This window comes from Channa argus, chromosome 13 (assembly GCF_033026475.1).
Source record: "Channa argus isolate prfri chromosome 13, Channa argus male v1.0, whole genome shotgun sequence".
NCBI lineage: Eukaryota > Metazoa > Chordata > Actinopteri > Anabantiformes > Channidae > Channa > Channa argus.
The window spans coordinates 5,953,030-5,968,248 of record NC_090209.1 but is presented as its reverse complement, the minus strand read 5'-3'; the positions used below and the strand labels follow the sequence as shown (position 1 = coordinate 5,968,248).

The following is a 15,219-nucleotide window of genomic DNA, read 5'->3' as shown; positions in this document are numbered from 1 at the left end:
TATTTTTAAACAAGATACAGAGCTTCAGAGGTAATAATTATAAAATGATCACTTCAATATATTGTCAGTAAATTGTGGAAAAATATAATAAAGCAATAATTTGAAAATGGTGTTGAAAAAACTAAACTCAATATCGCAGAATGTTACTAAAATGTTCTTAGGTTCATAAGAATAATGTTTAATATTAACAATAATAATAAATGTATTCATGTTAAACAACAGTTAGTTTGCTTTTTCCAAATGCCAATATACATAGTGGGCATTTTTCATTAACCTAAAGTTAATGTGGCCTGTGTGAAGCGAATGAATGTATGAATGGTCTGTCTTGCCTTGTGAAAAACTAACAATATGTCCAGGGCCCAGCTGGGCTGAGTTTCAGCAGCCCTAAGATCCTGAACGGGACAAGAAGTTAAGATATTAGACTGATGCAAAGGTATTTAATTAGAATGGTGTTGTCATGGTTGAATAAAAAGTGACATTACAACATTAAAATGACACTGGAAAATTAGAATAACAATACTGCAAATGCATTCACAGTAGATAAGAATATACAATGCATATACAATGTAAACGAAAGTACAAATGAATAAAACTTTCTACAGTAAAAAAAAATGAATGAAACAATGATGACTGTTTGGACCACGTACCAACTTCCCCCCCAGTATTTCTAACCGGAGCTTGTCTCAAACAGTGTAGAGGGGGTGTGGTTTAGAATTGATTGACATCGCGGTAAACCAGTAAACACGTCCCCGGTAGTGATCCGACGCACTATCGCGGAAGAAGAGACGTAGTCAAACCGAACAATCTAATCGGTGTGTAAATGTTTCGTTTTGTGCAAGGCACTAAATGTCCAGTGAAGCTGTGGTTTTTATACAGTAGAAACCTGTTGGTAATGTCCACCCAGTCTTGTGCGGGAACGAGTAAAAACAATGAAAACCGCTCGATTCACTCAGACACCGTCGAAGAAGTTCATAACGTCCCATTAAACATCATCATCAGACCGATTCCGCCGGTATTGGACGAGCTGAAAGTCCAGAGTCTCATGGACACAATAAAGGTAACTTCGATGTTAGATTTGGTCTATTTAAATATTAAGAACAGTGGAGGAAAGTACATAAGTACATTAAATGTGTACATTTGTTCCAGTACTGCAGTGTTGCATTTTGCACTTACACGTAACAGGCAAATATTTCACTTTTTTCTCCACTACATTTATCTGACAGGTAATAGTTAACAAGCTAAAACATGGTGCTGAGCTGACACACAAAAGCTACATTACATTTTGAATAGACTATAGCCAAATGTTCTCAAGACTTTCAAATGCAGAGGTTTTTATTGTAGTTATAATTTAGCATTTTCTGATTGTTGTATTGGTAGATGTTTTTAAGTATATGTGTACTTGTACAGTGTATCCACCAGTGCTGAGGACATCCCTGTGAATTGATGGGTAGCAGGCAGTAAATGTTCTGCATTTAGGTTTGTTTTGAAGTTTACATTCAAAAGTCTTATCAAAATGAAAGTGCTTAACTATCTACATTACACCTTAATTTACATTAATATTTGATTATATTTTTTTTATTACTAATCCAAATCAGCAAAATAAATGTAGTCCATTGACGAGTACAGTCTAATATTGCCTTATGAAATATACTGGTGTCAAAGTGACAGGAAATGGCAAAAATTAAAATGAAAGAAAAGTAAATCAAATTGTATGTTGGTGCAGTACTGTTCTTTAGAAAATGTACTTAGTTATTTTCCACCGTTGGACATTGCAAAAAGATACAGTAAAATACAGGGCTTGTAAAACACCAGTCACCCCAAGCACTGTAAATACTGTAAATACACTGTAAATACAACTACATAGATTTCAGGTTCCTATGTTCATATTTCCTCTGGGTTTCCCATAGAATGATATTGTTTGAATGTTTTGGGTACCTCTGTGTTAGTTGACTTTTGAAGTGAGAAGAAGTAAGTGAAACCCCTGCAGCAAACTGACATTAAAAATTAGCACTTTTGTAGCAATCGGTGGCAGAGGAAACATTGAAAGTCTGTCTGGATAGATCTTAAACATTTTGACAGCCTAAAAATATGAGAAGTTGAAGTGATCTGGAAGAACAATTGCCAGAGGGAAATTTTGAAGTTTCTATGTATGTATGTGTATATATATATTTTTGCAATGCATGCATTATTTCACACCTGGTGTATGAATTTGTCGTTCCTTTCCAGGAGACAGCAGACATCAGCATTGTTCCTCCAATTGATGTGCTTTGGATCAAAGGCAGAGAGGGGGGAAATTACTACTACTCCTTTGGAGGCTGTCACAGGTTCGCTGCGTATCAGAGGTTAAACATGCCAACCATCCCAGCCAAGATCATCAAATCGAATGTCTCAGACCTTAGCACATACTTGGGGGCTTCAATGCCAGATCTGCGGTAAAACTCAAGCACCTTTTATGAGCGGCTTGGCTCAGGTGGCTCAAACACAGTTATGACTCTTCTGTTACTGCCACAGACAACAGAAAAATGGATTTACCAGCAGGGGGAAATGTAACTCTTTAGTTCTTAGTACTTAACTGTTTTGCTGCAGTTATTTTTTTTTGTACATTAAATGAAGCAGTGGGACCCGCTGCCATCCTTTTGTACAGCAAATGGAGATTTTATATTGTTAAAAGTTCTCAATTAAACGGAGGACTTTTCAGACTTTTTGACATTTGACAGTATGCCTACTCAAATAATATGTTGCTACATTCACATGGGAGTGGGTCTGAATTTTGCTCTGTTACCTATTTGGAGGAAATGGTCAACTAGTAAAAGACATACAAACAATGTACTGCTTGGACACTGTGGCTTTTGCAGCAATTTGTTTTACTGGCTTTATCCTGTTCAAGATTCAGCAGATCATTTGTCCACATGTTAGCAGTTTTTACAACGCAGCCCTCCCCAGTTTCTACCGAGCTTCTACAGCTGGGGATGGGGATGGGCTTGTTGATGGTTTAGTGTCTTGCCCAGGAACACTTCAACATGTGGTTGGAAAGAACAGAGCGCAAACCTCTGACCATATGGTCAGTAGGTGGCCACTGTACCAACCGAGCCACAGCCGCCCCCCTTTTCTGTAGCCCGTTTTAATGAACTTAAATATCATTAGAGTCAGAATTTGCAGGTAATTGCCCAGTTTACTTTCAAGTCAGACACTGAACTGAAGGTATGTTCCAACTCAGTGGCTCTTTATTATGGTTCTGAATTTAGTTTCCCAAAAACATTTGATTTCAAATGTTAAAGAGGAGCTTCATAGTGCTACACATGTTTGGCAAGGCAGCAGTGTCATATGTTAACAATACACAAATCACAAAGTGAACAATGCAAAAGATATTCAGTACTTGGATCTGTCAGGTATGAAAATAAGTTTATAAATAATGAATAAAGTTTAATGTGCAATACAGAGTAAAATTATCAGTATGCTGTTCTCTGTACCCATAAAAAATAAAATACATCAGGCAGGAAGAGAGAGTGATAATAGAAATTGATAATAGAAATTGTATCTTCAGCTTAGTTTTGAGGCCAGATTGAGGTGGTTTGGACATGTTCAGAGGAGAAACTGTGAATATATCGGTAGAGGGATGCTGAGGTTGGAGCTGCCAGGCAGGAGGTCTAGAGGAAGACCAAAGAGGAGATTGGAGGCACATGATTCGCTGTGGCGACCCCTGAAAAGGGAACAGCCAAAAGGAAAAGAAGATCTTCAGCTTAGTTTTAAGGCTGACTTATTTTACATGAAACATTACCTAACAATGAACACAAATGAACAAAAACAAGGCCTCCTAGCCTTCTTCAAGCATGCTGAGAGCATCTTCACATGCACTGTTTTTGGTAAACAAGGCCCTGATTGATATGATGTGAGCATGTGCAAAACATCACCACCGCTTCATCTGAGTGCTGGAGTAAATGGATGTGTACACAGTCCAGGAACTGAACTGAAGTAGTCATTCTTTTAATAATTTACACCTTGTGCTTGTCATACAATAACATGTCTAAATGTCTTCTATAAAAAGGCTTTTCTGGTGCATTTCTGAGATCCTCCTAACTACTGATGAAAATACATGGGTCACATTAAAGTTATTTTTGTTCTGAAATGCTATGGTTAGTCACCATTATTAATGTTAGAAACTAAATGCTTCAGAGCTGCTTAGTGTGCAGCTCCAAAAAAAAAAAAAAATTGGGAGGTACTGAATGCAAATTTCTGATAAAATAAAAACAAGCCTATAGCAGTACAAATATAAAATCTCAGTCACATAGTCCCCAATTTTTCAGTGATACATTCAATTGCATTGATGCATAGATATTCTCGTTTTGATGTATCAGTCAGCACCAGGAGACAATGTAATAGAAGGGTGTCTATGAACCAGATGGTTTGTAGCAGCAGTCAGTTATGAGAACATCAGGCTGACAGCATCTTACTCCAGATGTTGTTGCGTCCTGCTGAGAGCGCCCGTTTCTCCCATCATCAGCCTTCCTTTGTTGTCATCTCAGAAAAGGATCCCTCCTGTAGCCTTCCAGATTGTGTTTTACCTGAGAAACTGAAGAAGTCGGAAGCCCATTTTTACCTTCGGCGTCAGGTCAGTTCATATGAAAACCCTTCTGCAACAAAAGCTTCTTTTTCTCGCTTGAAGCACCATCAGTTAAAATAGGGCTACACATCTGAAATGAATAGTCCCTTTTTAGTATAACAGCAGTACATTTAGAATAAAAAACACAAGCGTGTTGCCTTCCTTTAACATGACAAATAATTATGATAATGGATTAATCTGTTTTATAAAATGTAGTACAAGATGCCCTGTTTGTTGTTGGTGCTGTCCTTGAGACTGGTCCTGCTTCCTATATCAAGTCAGACAAGGGCTCCCTTGTCTCTGCTTTAGAGGAAGGAACTTTGGGTTTGCAGAATTATATAGGTAAACCATACCATTTCTCAGAAACAAGGCCTTTCCGATATCACTGCCTGCACAATGCAAACTCCGAGCTGCTTGATGGTCTCCCTTCGTGGCCATTGAGGAAATGAAGGGAGACCTGGGGCCGCTTTTACCAAGCGGCCCTAAAGGACTCTAAATTTCTCCTCTGAATTGTCGCGTGTGAGAAGATTTCCTGTAGCTCGCTCACTGTCTGGAAGTAACCATATCCTCAAAGGGCATTTGACACGCAACACCAGTATGAAAAACTATGCTGCACCTGTTGCTTCGGGGAACGGTTTTCATGGGTGGTTCTGTACGCTTTATCTTTGAGGCTTTAAACAGATCAAGGGGATTTGAGGGGCTAAGAAGAGGAAGTGGTCATTTTCACAAATGGACTGGAGCCATGCTGATCGTCATAACATTACTCCTTAGCAGATCAGTGTTGTTTTGCTCAAAAATACTGTGTAATATCATTTTACACATGAACCTGAGGTGACTATTTTATACTTACAAACCCTTTATGAGATTTGGTGAAGCAGGTATAGATTTTTTAAAAATATATTATTATATTATTGTGTTTTTTTTGTTCTGAAAAAAGTCTGTCCTGCCACTGCAAACTATGTCATTGCTGTGAAATAGTGAAATAAACCACAGTAACTAATGAGAGCGCAACAATTTTCATACGCTTACCTCATTTTCTCATTTAAATACACATAAATTAGCATAAATATGGCAACACAACAGGACATAAACATACTCCGCTTGAAAGGGCTCCACTTTAAAATGAGCAGTTGACTTAGTAGAAGGCATACTTTTTGTCATTGTGGAAGCACAATAAAACTGAAATTGTGTCACCCTCCAGCTGTGCATCATTATGAAGCTGTCACACATATTTACAAATGTAAAATATTAAATATCAACTAGGATAACCTAAAACCTAAAAATACTGTAACAATGACATATAACTAACAATGGTTCAAATTACAGTAAAGTTGTGATGGTCATATAGTTAGTCGTGTCTGTCTGTCTGTGTATGTCTCTCTGTTTTGACCCTGAAAGGGTCTCATAAGGCCAGAAGAGATCCTTGTTGGAAACACCAGGAAACTGATATTCTGCTGTCTGCAAGGCCTCACTGATGATGTGGTGTTGTTGGTGAACCAAAAGTCAACAATGATTTACATGTGGTTCTTTTTTTCAGGTTCTTAGTTTTAGCAAACATTCCTCAAACAAGAATAAATTGTGTATTTGTTAGGTACTGTATACAGCTGGAGTCTTCTTGCTTTAGCAAGTATTTGCAGTTTCAGTTATAGAAATAAATCACTAGAGCTCTGTGACACGAATGCATTAACTATACCTGTAGATAAACAACATTTGTCCTCTGGATATATTCCTTGTTGGTTTTCAGCGTTTCAAGAGGTATAGTAAGAAAATTGTGCAAAGCAGTGTAATTGTTTGATGTTTAACCAGAAGTCGTAAGGAACTAAGTAGATTTCTTGCACTTTCTGTAACTACTACAATACTTGTGGTGTTTACTTCACTACAATTCAGAGAGATGTGTTGTACTTTGTTCCACCTCCGCCTTTGCTGTTTTTTTTCCACACCAAGTTACAGTAAGATTTGTCACTTTCAAATTAACTCAGGAAAGCTCTGCCCACCTCCGCCTTATCTGGAAAAAGCTTCAGAATTTCATTTTGTGTGACTGAGGTAAGCCCTCATTCATGACATTGGTATTTTATTTCCTCGCCAAGTCAAATATTTTCTGTCACCCTAAACTTGCTAGTTTTGAAGCTGAAAATGCTGAATTACCAAGGACTAACAGGGCACAGTCAGCGGCTAAATCAAACGTCATACATTTAGCCATTTCATGCTAACCTAACCATGCTTTAACAACAATATAACCTAGACGGTAACATTATCGTGGTGAGTTGGGGTGTGATTGTGTTGATTTGAGATGTCCCAGAAACAAATAGAAAAGACTGTGTCAGGACCTTGATAGCATGTGTGGTACATTAGCAGTTACCTTTAAGTGACCAGTTACAAACCGCTAACATTAGCCTTAGCTGCCAGCGCAACTCTAGCTAGATACAAGGATAAATAGCTTAGTTATTAGAAGTTGTCACTAAAGTGGTGAAAACTAGTTGGTTTTGTCCTAATACCGGAAATATTCTGTTTATATTTGCTTAGTCGATTAAAAATGGGATTTCTAAAGTAGTACTAACATTATTTTTGCTTTGTTAGTTTGGTGGTAAGCTAGCAGTTTTGCTTGGCAAGGCTTGTCAAGTTTGTTGTTTTTTACAGTTTCTGATAAGGGTGGTGCATAAAAACTATATAAAAAGTTTAAAAATTATATAAGAAACTTACTAATTATGCTTTATTATAATGAAAGTAGAGACTAAAACAGACATGAAAAAAAAAGATCAGTGTTGCATCTGATTTTTAGTCAAGTCCAGTCAAGTTGGCTTATTTTACACTGTATACATACAGTGAAAATCTTTAAAAAAAAAAAAAAAAAAACTCGAAGGGTTAACTCTTTAATTTCTATACTTTTAATACATTTTTTTTTAAAGACATGAATACATTGTTGCTGTTGTTGTTTTGACCAAACTAAACTTTAACATTTATTAAACAGACCAAAGTAGAAAATTCAAAACATTGTAGTAAGTGAAAAAACACTGTATTGGGACTAAGTATAACACTCATTTAAAGTAAATACCATTGGTTCATTTTGATTAACACTTATATTGTATAGTGTCAAAAATAAATGACACTGTTGGTTTCCTCATAGTGTAACACTTATTGTAGTGTAAACTGGGGTAAAGCTCTTACCACAGCTGAATTGACACTTAAGATTTAAAACTCCCTTAAGTGTACACTTAAGTGTTTGTGGAGTGGGACCATCTGTTCACTGTCTCAGTGTTAAAATTAACGCCTCAAGTCGTCAATGGACACTTTTTAAGCAAGTACTTAAGCTTTTATTATGCATAAAGTTTGTCCAATTCCACCAGCTTTGTGTTTAATTGTACAAAGATTATATTAATATTATTAAAGTATTACCCTGTCTGATGCGAGTGTGATTAGCTTCATTGTGGGAAAATGTATTTTTCACCTGGTGGAAAAGTATTACAAATGTTTCCATATTAAAATTCATTTTCTGAGCATCATAATTAATTTAACCAACTTTCACAACACTCGAATCAATTAAATTAAATTCAACCTTAATTATATAGCACCAATTCACAACAAAGTCATCTCAAGGCACTTTACAGAATAAAGTCAAGAATGTAAAGATGTATAGAGAGAACCCAACAGTTCCCCCTTGAGCAAGCCATAGGCAACAGTGGAGAGGAAAAACTCCCTTTAATGGAAGAAACCTCCAGCAGAACCAGGCTCAGGGTGGGCAGCCATCTGCCTTGACCGGTTGGGGTGAGTGGAAAGTGAAGAGGGAAAAGAAAAGAGCAACAAAAGCAACAACAAAACATCGGGCAGGTTGGTGGGACCAGTAGCTGCACACTGGAAAACACACAGCTTTAAAGCCCAGGGACACCTGCAGAAAGGGACAGAGAGAGGGGGACAGAGAACGAGAAAGACAACTATGGGACAAAACACACAGAGTTAATGTGATACAGTGGTGACAATTGTGGGGTGTGAGGAGAGGAGAGAGGGACAAGAGGAGGAAATGAGCTCAGTGTATAATTAACTATAAGCTTTATCAGAGAGGAAAGTTTTAAGTCTAGACTTAAAAGTAGAGAGGGTGTCTGCTTCCCGAATCTGAACTGGGAGCTGGTTCCACAGTAGAGGAGCTTGATAGCTAAAGGCTCTACCTCCCATTCTACCTTTGGAAATTCTGGTAACCTAAAGTAGGCCTGCATTCTGAGATCGAAGTGGTCTACTATGATGATATGGTGCTATGAGGTCTTCTATATATGATGGAGCCTGAACATTCAGAGCTTTATATGTAAGAAGCAGGGTTTTAAATTCTATTTTAGATTTAATGGGAAGCCAATGGAGACAAACTAGTGAAGGTGAAATATGATCTCTCTTGCTAGTTCCAGTCAGCACTCTTGCTGCAGCATTTTGGATGAATTGCAGGCTCTTTGGGGAGTTACTGGGGCATCCTGAAAGTAGGGAATTACAGTAGTCCAACCTAGAGGTAACAAATGCATGGACCAGTTTTTCGGCATCACTTTGAGACAGGATGCTTCTAATTTTGGCAATGTTCCGAGAGCTAAAGAACAAGTCTCTGTAATAAAATGTTGTGATCAGTGGTATTCAATGCAGCACTAAGATCTAATAGAACGAGTACAGAGATGAGTCCATTATCTGAGGCCAAGAGAAGATCATTGATGACTTTTACCAGTGCTGTTTCTGTACTAGGATGAACTGTAAATCCTGACTGAAAGTCTTCATACAAATTATTCCTATAAAGGTGGTCACATAATTGTTTTGCAACTACTTTTTCAAGGATTTTAGAAATAAAAGGGAGATTAGATATTGGTCTGTATGCTGTTCTGGCATCACAGAGAGCTTTTTGTACATTTTTAAACTGTTGTTCCAGGCTAAATAAGATTCTTTTACATTTGTGGAACGCAACTTCCTTTCTAAGTTTCGTGTTCCCTGTTTTAAGTTGCTTGTTTTGACCTATACCATGGAGACTGGCTCTTCTGGTTTACTGCCTTCTTTTTCAGAGTGGCAACACTAATAAGTATTGTACGTAATGAGACTCCAGAATTGTCAACAAGATAATCTACTTGTGCAGGGGTAACATTAAGGTGGCAGCTTTCCATTGCATTGACATATGGTGAAGCAAACGATGAAAGAATAATTTCTTTAAATTTGTTTACAGCTTTTTCATTTAATCACCTGCAATAGTGGAATTTTTACCAACAACTGCTGTATAGTCCGTTATTGTAAATTCAAATGTTATTAAAAAATGGTGAGACAGAAGTGAGTTGTGAGGAATTATTGTTAAATTATCTCTTTAGATTCCATACGTAAGGACAAGGTCTAACGTGTGACTAAAACAGTGAGTGGGTTTATTTACATTTTGGGGAAAAACAATTACATCTAATAATGAATTAAACACAATGCTCAGGCAGTTACTGTCAGCATCTACATGAATGTTAAAGTCACCCACTATAATGACTTTATCTACACTAAGCAATAAATCAGATAGAAAATCAGAAAATTCAATCAAAAACACGATAACAAATAATGGTTTTTGACTTTTCCAGTTTGGGTGTGAAAGGCTAAGAGTAAGGCTCTCAAATGAGTTATAACTATGTTTAGGTCTAAGGTTTATTGATAAGCTTGAATGAAAGATTGCTGCTACTCCTCCGGCTCGGCCTGTGCTTCTAGGAACATGATAATTAATATGACTTGGGGGGGTTGACTCATTTATACTGACACATTCTTCCTGCTGCAACCAAGTTTCAGTGAGACAAAATAAATCGAATTGGTGATAAATTATCAAGTCATTTACTAAAATAGATTTAGAAGAGAGAGATCAAATATTTAATAGTCCAGATTTAATAGTTTGGGGGTTTTGTTCTGTAAGAGGAGTAATCTTAACTTTTATTAGGTTATCATGATTAACTCCCCTTATGGTCAATTTTGGTTTATGTAATTTAGTTGGTTGGGGAACAGACACAGTCTCTATAGGTATGTGGGAGTTGTCGGCGGGGTGGCGGTTGTAAGGACACTGCAGAGAGGCTTGTAGGACTGGGTCTCTGCATCCTAGGGTCAACTCTGAATCCAATAATTATTGAGACATTTCACTAAGATCCACAACGGTAACCTAATGGGTTGAGCTATAATGGCAGCAGTAGGAGCAGGGGATCACAAAAGTTATTTGAATATGTAATCTGTGGTTGCTCAATGCCTGAAATAAACATCCAACATGCAACAGTGTCAGCACACATAATCTAATACTGTGTGACTCAGACAGAGCCGGTTTTCTCAGAGATCTCTGAAGCACAACAACACAAACCTCGTTGGGTGGGAAATCTAACATGCTGTCGCCTCATCACTGTGGACGAATGGATCCACTTTTTCCATGGATGAGCAAAAGACTATTTAACAGTGCTATTAAATAAGTGAGTTGTTTCAAAGATGCTTAGTCATCTGTCCGTAGTCCTAAGTCAACATGCTCTCATACACATAGAGAATCTTCTGACAGCATACACTGGTTCCCACGCCCCCTCAACACATCATAAATTCACAGTTTTCATGGTTTCTGTGTAATGTGAGTGACTACACAGAAACAGAGAGCATGTGAAAGTTTTAACATGAATTGTTAGATTGTTGAGTTAATTTGTTGACTTTAAAAGTGCTTTGACTGGATCATCAGATATTGGTACATTTCAGATCTGAAATCTCTGGAGAGAGCGCTTTATTTTTGCTAAATTAAATATTCACAGTCTTTGGCAATGCAGAGAGCTGTGTTTGGTTCATGTCCTTTCTAAGACCTCAGTGCTCCTTCGGCAGACAGTTCTGACTGGGGTGCAGCTGAGACACATTGAAGTGGTTGACTGTGCTGCCAGCTGTGGTTGGAGCAGACCCGTGCCTGCTGTGGTGGCTCGGAGGGAGAAGTCAAACATTTGCCACTGCTTTGTTTTTCTTGTTTTAACCGGGGGGCAGCAGCCAAACAAACCCTCGCCACTACACCATCATGTGTTCAATGTTTATTTACTTAGAATTAACATTATTCTTTGCTGCCCGACCTGCGATCACCACTATGAGCCAAAAGCACCATTTGATTTGTAGCAATTGGACTACTCTTAACTCCAGCCTGTAGTGAAATAGTGATAGAAGGTAACAAGGAACAATAGACTAGGCTTCCTGAAAAACCCATTCAAATTTAAAAACTTCTTACATTTGACTTGACAATTTCCAATGGAAATCTGAGAGCTGGCTGGACAAGCAGCATTTACATACACATCAAGGTCTCCAAACGGCTGAACAATTATGTTCAGATGTTAGTCTATAACCAACAAAAACAAACCTCAGTGGGTGACAACACCTTCAAACATGTCAGGCTAACGCAACACACCTGTAGTAAAATGTATTTAAAAAAAACTCAGTACCTGTACATTTGAATTTTTAAGTTTATGATCATTCTCCTGACACATTATGCAGAACAAGACTTCACTGCATTCTGTACATAAAGTACAGGGAAAAAAGTCAATTTACTCAAGTACTCATACTTTATATTTAGTATACACAAAACTGTATCTTGCACTTTACATGCCACTTTATTTGACAATAACTCGTTCATTTGCCTTCGCATGCAAAACAGCCATCAGTTCATCCGAATATGGATTTTAAACTAACCAACATTATAACATTAGTAGGACGTTAGTTCAACCTGCAGCGACAATGCTAAGATGTTAAATACACATTAGTGCATTATAACTTATAACTCAGGGGAGATCTTCCTCTGTATACTAAGCGAGTCAAGTCAGTTTATTTAAAATTATTTATTTACCAAAACTTTTTACACAGAGAAAATTCTTATGGAATTGATGACAGCACAACACAGGAAAGATTCACTTAATGCTTAATTTTACGGTCTGTAGTAGTTCATTTTCAATATATAAATAATCAAAGCCGATAGCCTAAAGGATGGGGTACATGTTGACCCCTGAACTGCCAAAACCAGTTGCCTTAACGCTTCCACACAGGGTGTTAAAGCAGTTTTAGTGATACCTCCAAGAGTTCAGCTTGTAAACACTAGTGTAAATGATTGTGTATTTGTACTTTATAAAATGATAGATATCCCTGTACTTAAGCGGCTACTGTAACACTGGGGCTGCCTGCGGCTCCGCCCATCCAGCTATAAGAGCCCCGCTGACCTGGTCAGGCTCCGTCTTTACAACAGGCCAACACAAACTGACCTATGACAAGTCGGCCAGTTTATTAAAAACACATTTTTCAGCACAGGTTACAGGCAGCCTTTGTGCCACGTTGAGATGTAGGGAGAGTCTGCATTCTGATCTATCAAAGGATTTGGAGCTAGGACTGGTAACTTTGAAAGATGACTTTTGCCATGCTGCGGCCTGTGGGGACGCACTTGATCTATACGGACTTCACTGTCACCTCTGAGGACGATGAAAACCGCAGCGAGAGTGACGGCAGCTCGGAGCAAAGTTACGGCGACTCCAGCGAAAAGCGCAGGAGGATTTCACGCAAACTGGAAGGCGACTCCGCGGTGGTTATGAAGCAGAGGAGCGCTGCTAACGCCAGGGAGAGAGGCAGGACACAGAGTGTCAACACCGCATTCACAGCCCTTCGGACTCTCATACCCACCGAGCCGGTGGACAGAAAGCTCTCCAAGATCGAAACTCTTCGTCTGGCATCCAGCTACATTTCCCATCTGGCTAACGTGCTTCTTATTGGTGACGGCAGTGAGGACGAACAGCCGTGCCTCGGCGCAGTCCATGCGCAAGGAGAGAGCGGCGCAAAGCAGCCGCGGACCATCTGCACCTTCTGTCTGAGCAACCAGAGAAAAGGGGTAAATGCTGTATGTTACTGTATGTCCACAGCCAAACAGGCTTACAGTCCAGCTCACAAATGCTGCTGATGCGTTAAATGTGCTAAATTTTTATCACAGAGTCACGGAATGATATGAAACACACTGACCATCTCTGAACCCAGACATGTTTTGTTGTTCTTAATTGTGCCACTCAAAAGGTTTCAATCTAATCAAAACAGCATCTGTTTATAGGTTAATCGTTGGCGTTTTCTGTAACTTCATAACTTTATTTGGAGTTTGTGCGTAAAAACGGCTTTTACGCACCGCAGCTTTTGGCACTCGCTGTCAATTCCTCAGTGAGTTAAGACACAGATATTTTTCATTGGGAGAACTCCAGAGTGGTGCAAAACATAATGTGTGATAGTCGACATCAGCTTCATCAGCTTCCTCTTGCATGTGTTGCAAATGAATTTGACATCAACGGTTGTAAATGAGTTGCTGATTTGTAGAAAATGAAGTCGCATCATGTGTTTGTTTCATGAGAAAATAAAACATGCAGAGAGTTTTGGTGAAAACGTGTGGTAAAATGTAATCTTGTTTAACCTTAGTTTGACAGATATGTCATTGTTTTTATTTTCCAGATAAAGGATGGCAAAGATTGTTTAAAAATGCGAGGGCTGGGTCCACTGCGAACGAGACGCTGACTGAAGACCAGTGAATAATTGCAACCTGAAAATCCTCAAAGACTGTCTCAGGGAAGAGTCAGAGCTGGTGTTTCAATACACACATACACATGCTGGATGAAATAAAAAGACTATTTATACTTGACTGAGAATTTTAAGCATAAGTCTTTCAAAGATGCAGTGCATTTGAAACTTATGAGTTTTGTATTTTTTTGTGCAAAGGTTTTAAATAAAATATATTTTATCAAAATAAAAGCGATTCACTGATGGTTTTGATTTCAAATTGTGCTTCCCTGTGACAAAAACACCAATGTGACAGAAAAGTTGCTTTTGTTAAAAATAATTTCAGGCTGCTTTTGGCAATCGTTGTCTCGATCATTGCCAAAAGGAGCCTGAAATTGATGTAAATTGACATACGTGCAGAGTTGAGTGATAATATGGGGAATAGAAAAAAAGCTTGAATGTCCTGTCAAAAATGTTTTGAGTCCTCTGTTTCAGGTCATGTAGCATTTGAGAATAGATCTTCTAATAAGACGAACAGGTTTGATGGCAGTTGGAAAACTTTTAATTCCAGTTTGGAAACATGAAATGTCTTGACAACTATAGCTCAATGAAAATACGACATGTATCTTAAGCAGCATAAAAGGTTCTTCCTAATCACCAGTTTACAGGCAAATTGTCTTTTATGTCTTTGTTAAAAGATGTTGCGCACACCCACACATGCCCATTGTTTCCAGTAATGACGTTGTTTATGAAGCCTGCAGAGTCACAGCAAAGGTTAAGGGTTTCCGGTGTCATTGCCCAGTGTATTTTTTTTACCAAATCTCACGACTGGTATCTTTTGAAGTCTGCTATCGATTAGTCACGGCAAATAGTAGCACACACTCTGCTCAGGAGCCCCCAGCACAGCTGTTGGTATGTCAGATGAATAAATCACTGCTGTGGGCCCAATGGACAGGGGAGACATAGGGTAAGAGGTCAGAGGTCACAGTGCAGCACAGAAGTGGAGCGCCTGTTGATGTGCAATCATGGAAAATGATGCGAATATAATTGCATTTGTGATTCTGAAGAGTTTTATTTTGTGATTTCATTTCAAAATTCACCAATTCACCATTCAGGAGGTTGTT

General features: G+C 38.4%; 2 protein-coding genes across 2 annotated transcripts; both read left to right on the top strand.

The window, feature by feature from the left end:
* Positions 1 to 755: 755 nt before the first annotated feature.
* On the top strand, positions 756 to 5,742 carry srxn1 (sulfiredoxin 1 homolog (S. cerevisiae)). Its single transcript, XM_067528360.1, has 2 exons — positions 756 to 1,057; positions 2,227 to 5,742. Exons 1-2 carry the CDS (start codon positions 821 to 823, stop codon positions 2,434 to 2,436), a joined length of 447 nt encoding a protein of 148 aa, XP_067384461.1. The 5' UTR covers positions 756 to 820; the 3' UTR covers positions 2,437 to 5,742.
* A 7,070-nt stretch (positions 5,743 to 12,812) lies between these two features.
* tcf15 (transcription factor 15) lies at positions 12,813 to 14,347 on the top strand. The gene is made up of 2 exons (XM_067527385.1): positions 12,813 to 13,448; positions 14,051 to 14,347. The coding sequence occupies exons 1-2, from the start codon at positions 12,972 to 12,974 to the stop codon at positions 14,111 to 14,113; spliced, it is 540 nt and encodes a 179-aa protein (XP_067383486.1). The 5' UTR covers positions 12,813 to 12,971; the 3' UTR covers positions 14,114 to 14,347.
* Positions 14,348 to 15,219: the final 872 nt, after the last annotated feature.

Bases quoted from the DNA above. Each gene is read 5' to 3' on its own strand.
- srxn1 (XM_067528360.1), top strand. From the start codon at position 821: ATGTTTCGTTTTGTGCAAGGCACTAAATGTCCAGTGAAGCTGTGGTTT. The intron at 1,058-2,226 runs GTAACTTCGATG...GTTCCTTTCCAG, and splicing joins GTCTCATGGACACAATAAAG to GAGACAGCAGACATCAGCAT.
- tcf15 (XM_067527385.1), top strand. From the start codon at position 12,972: ATGACTTTTGCCATGCTGCGGCCTGTGGGGACGCACTTGATCTATACG. The intron at 13,449-14,050 runs GTAAATGCTGTA...TTTATTTTCCAG, and splicing joins TGAGCAACCAGAGAAAAGGG to ATAAAGGATGGCAAAGATTG.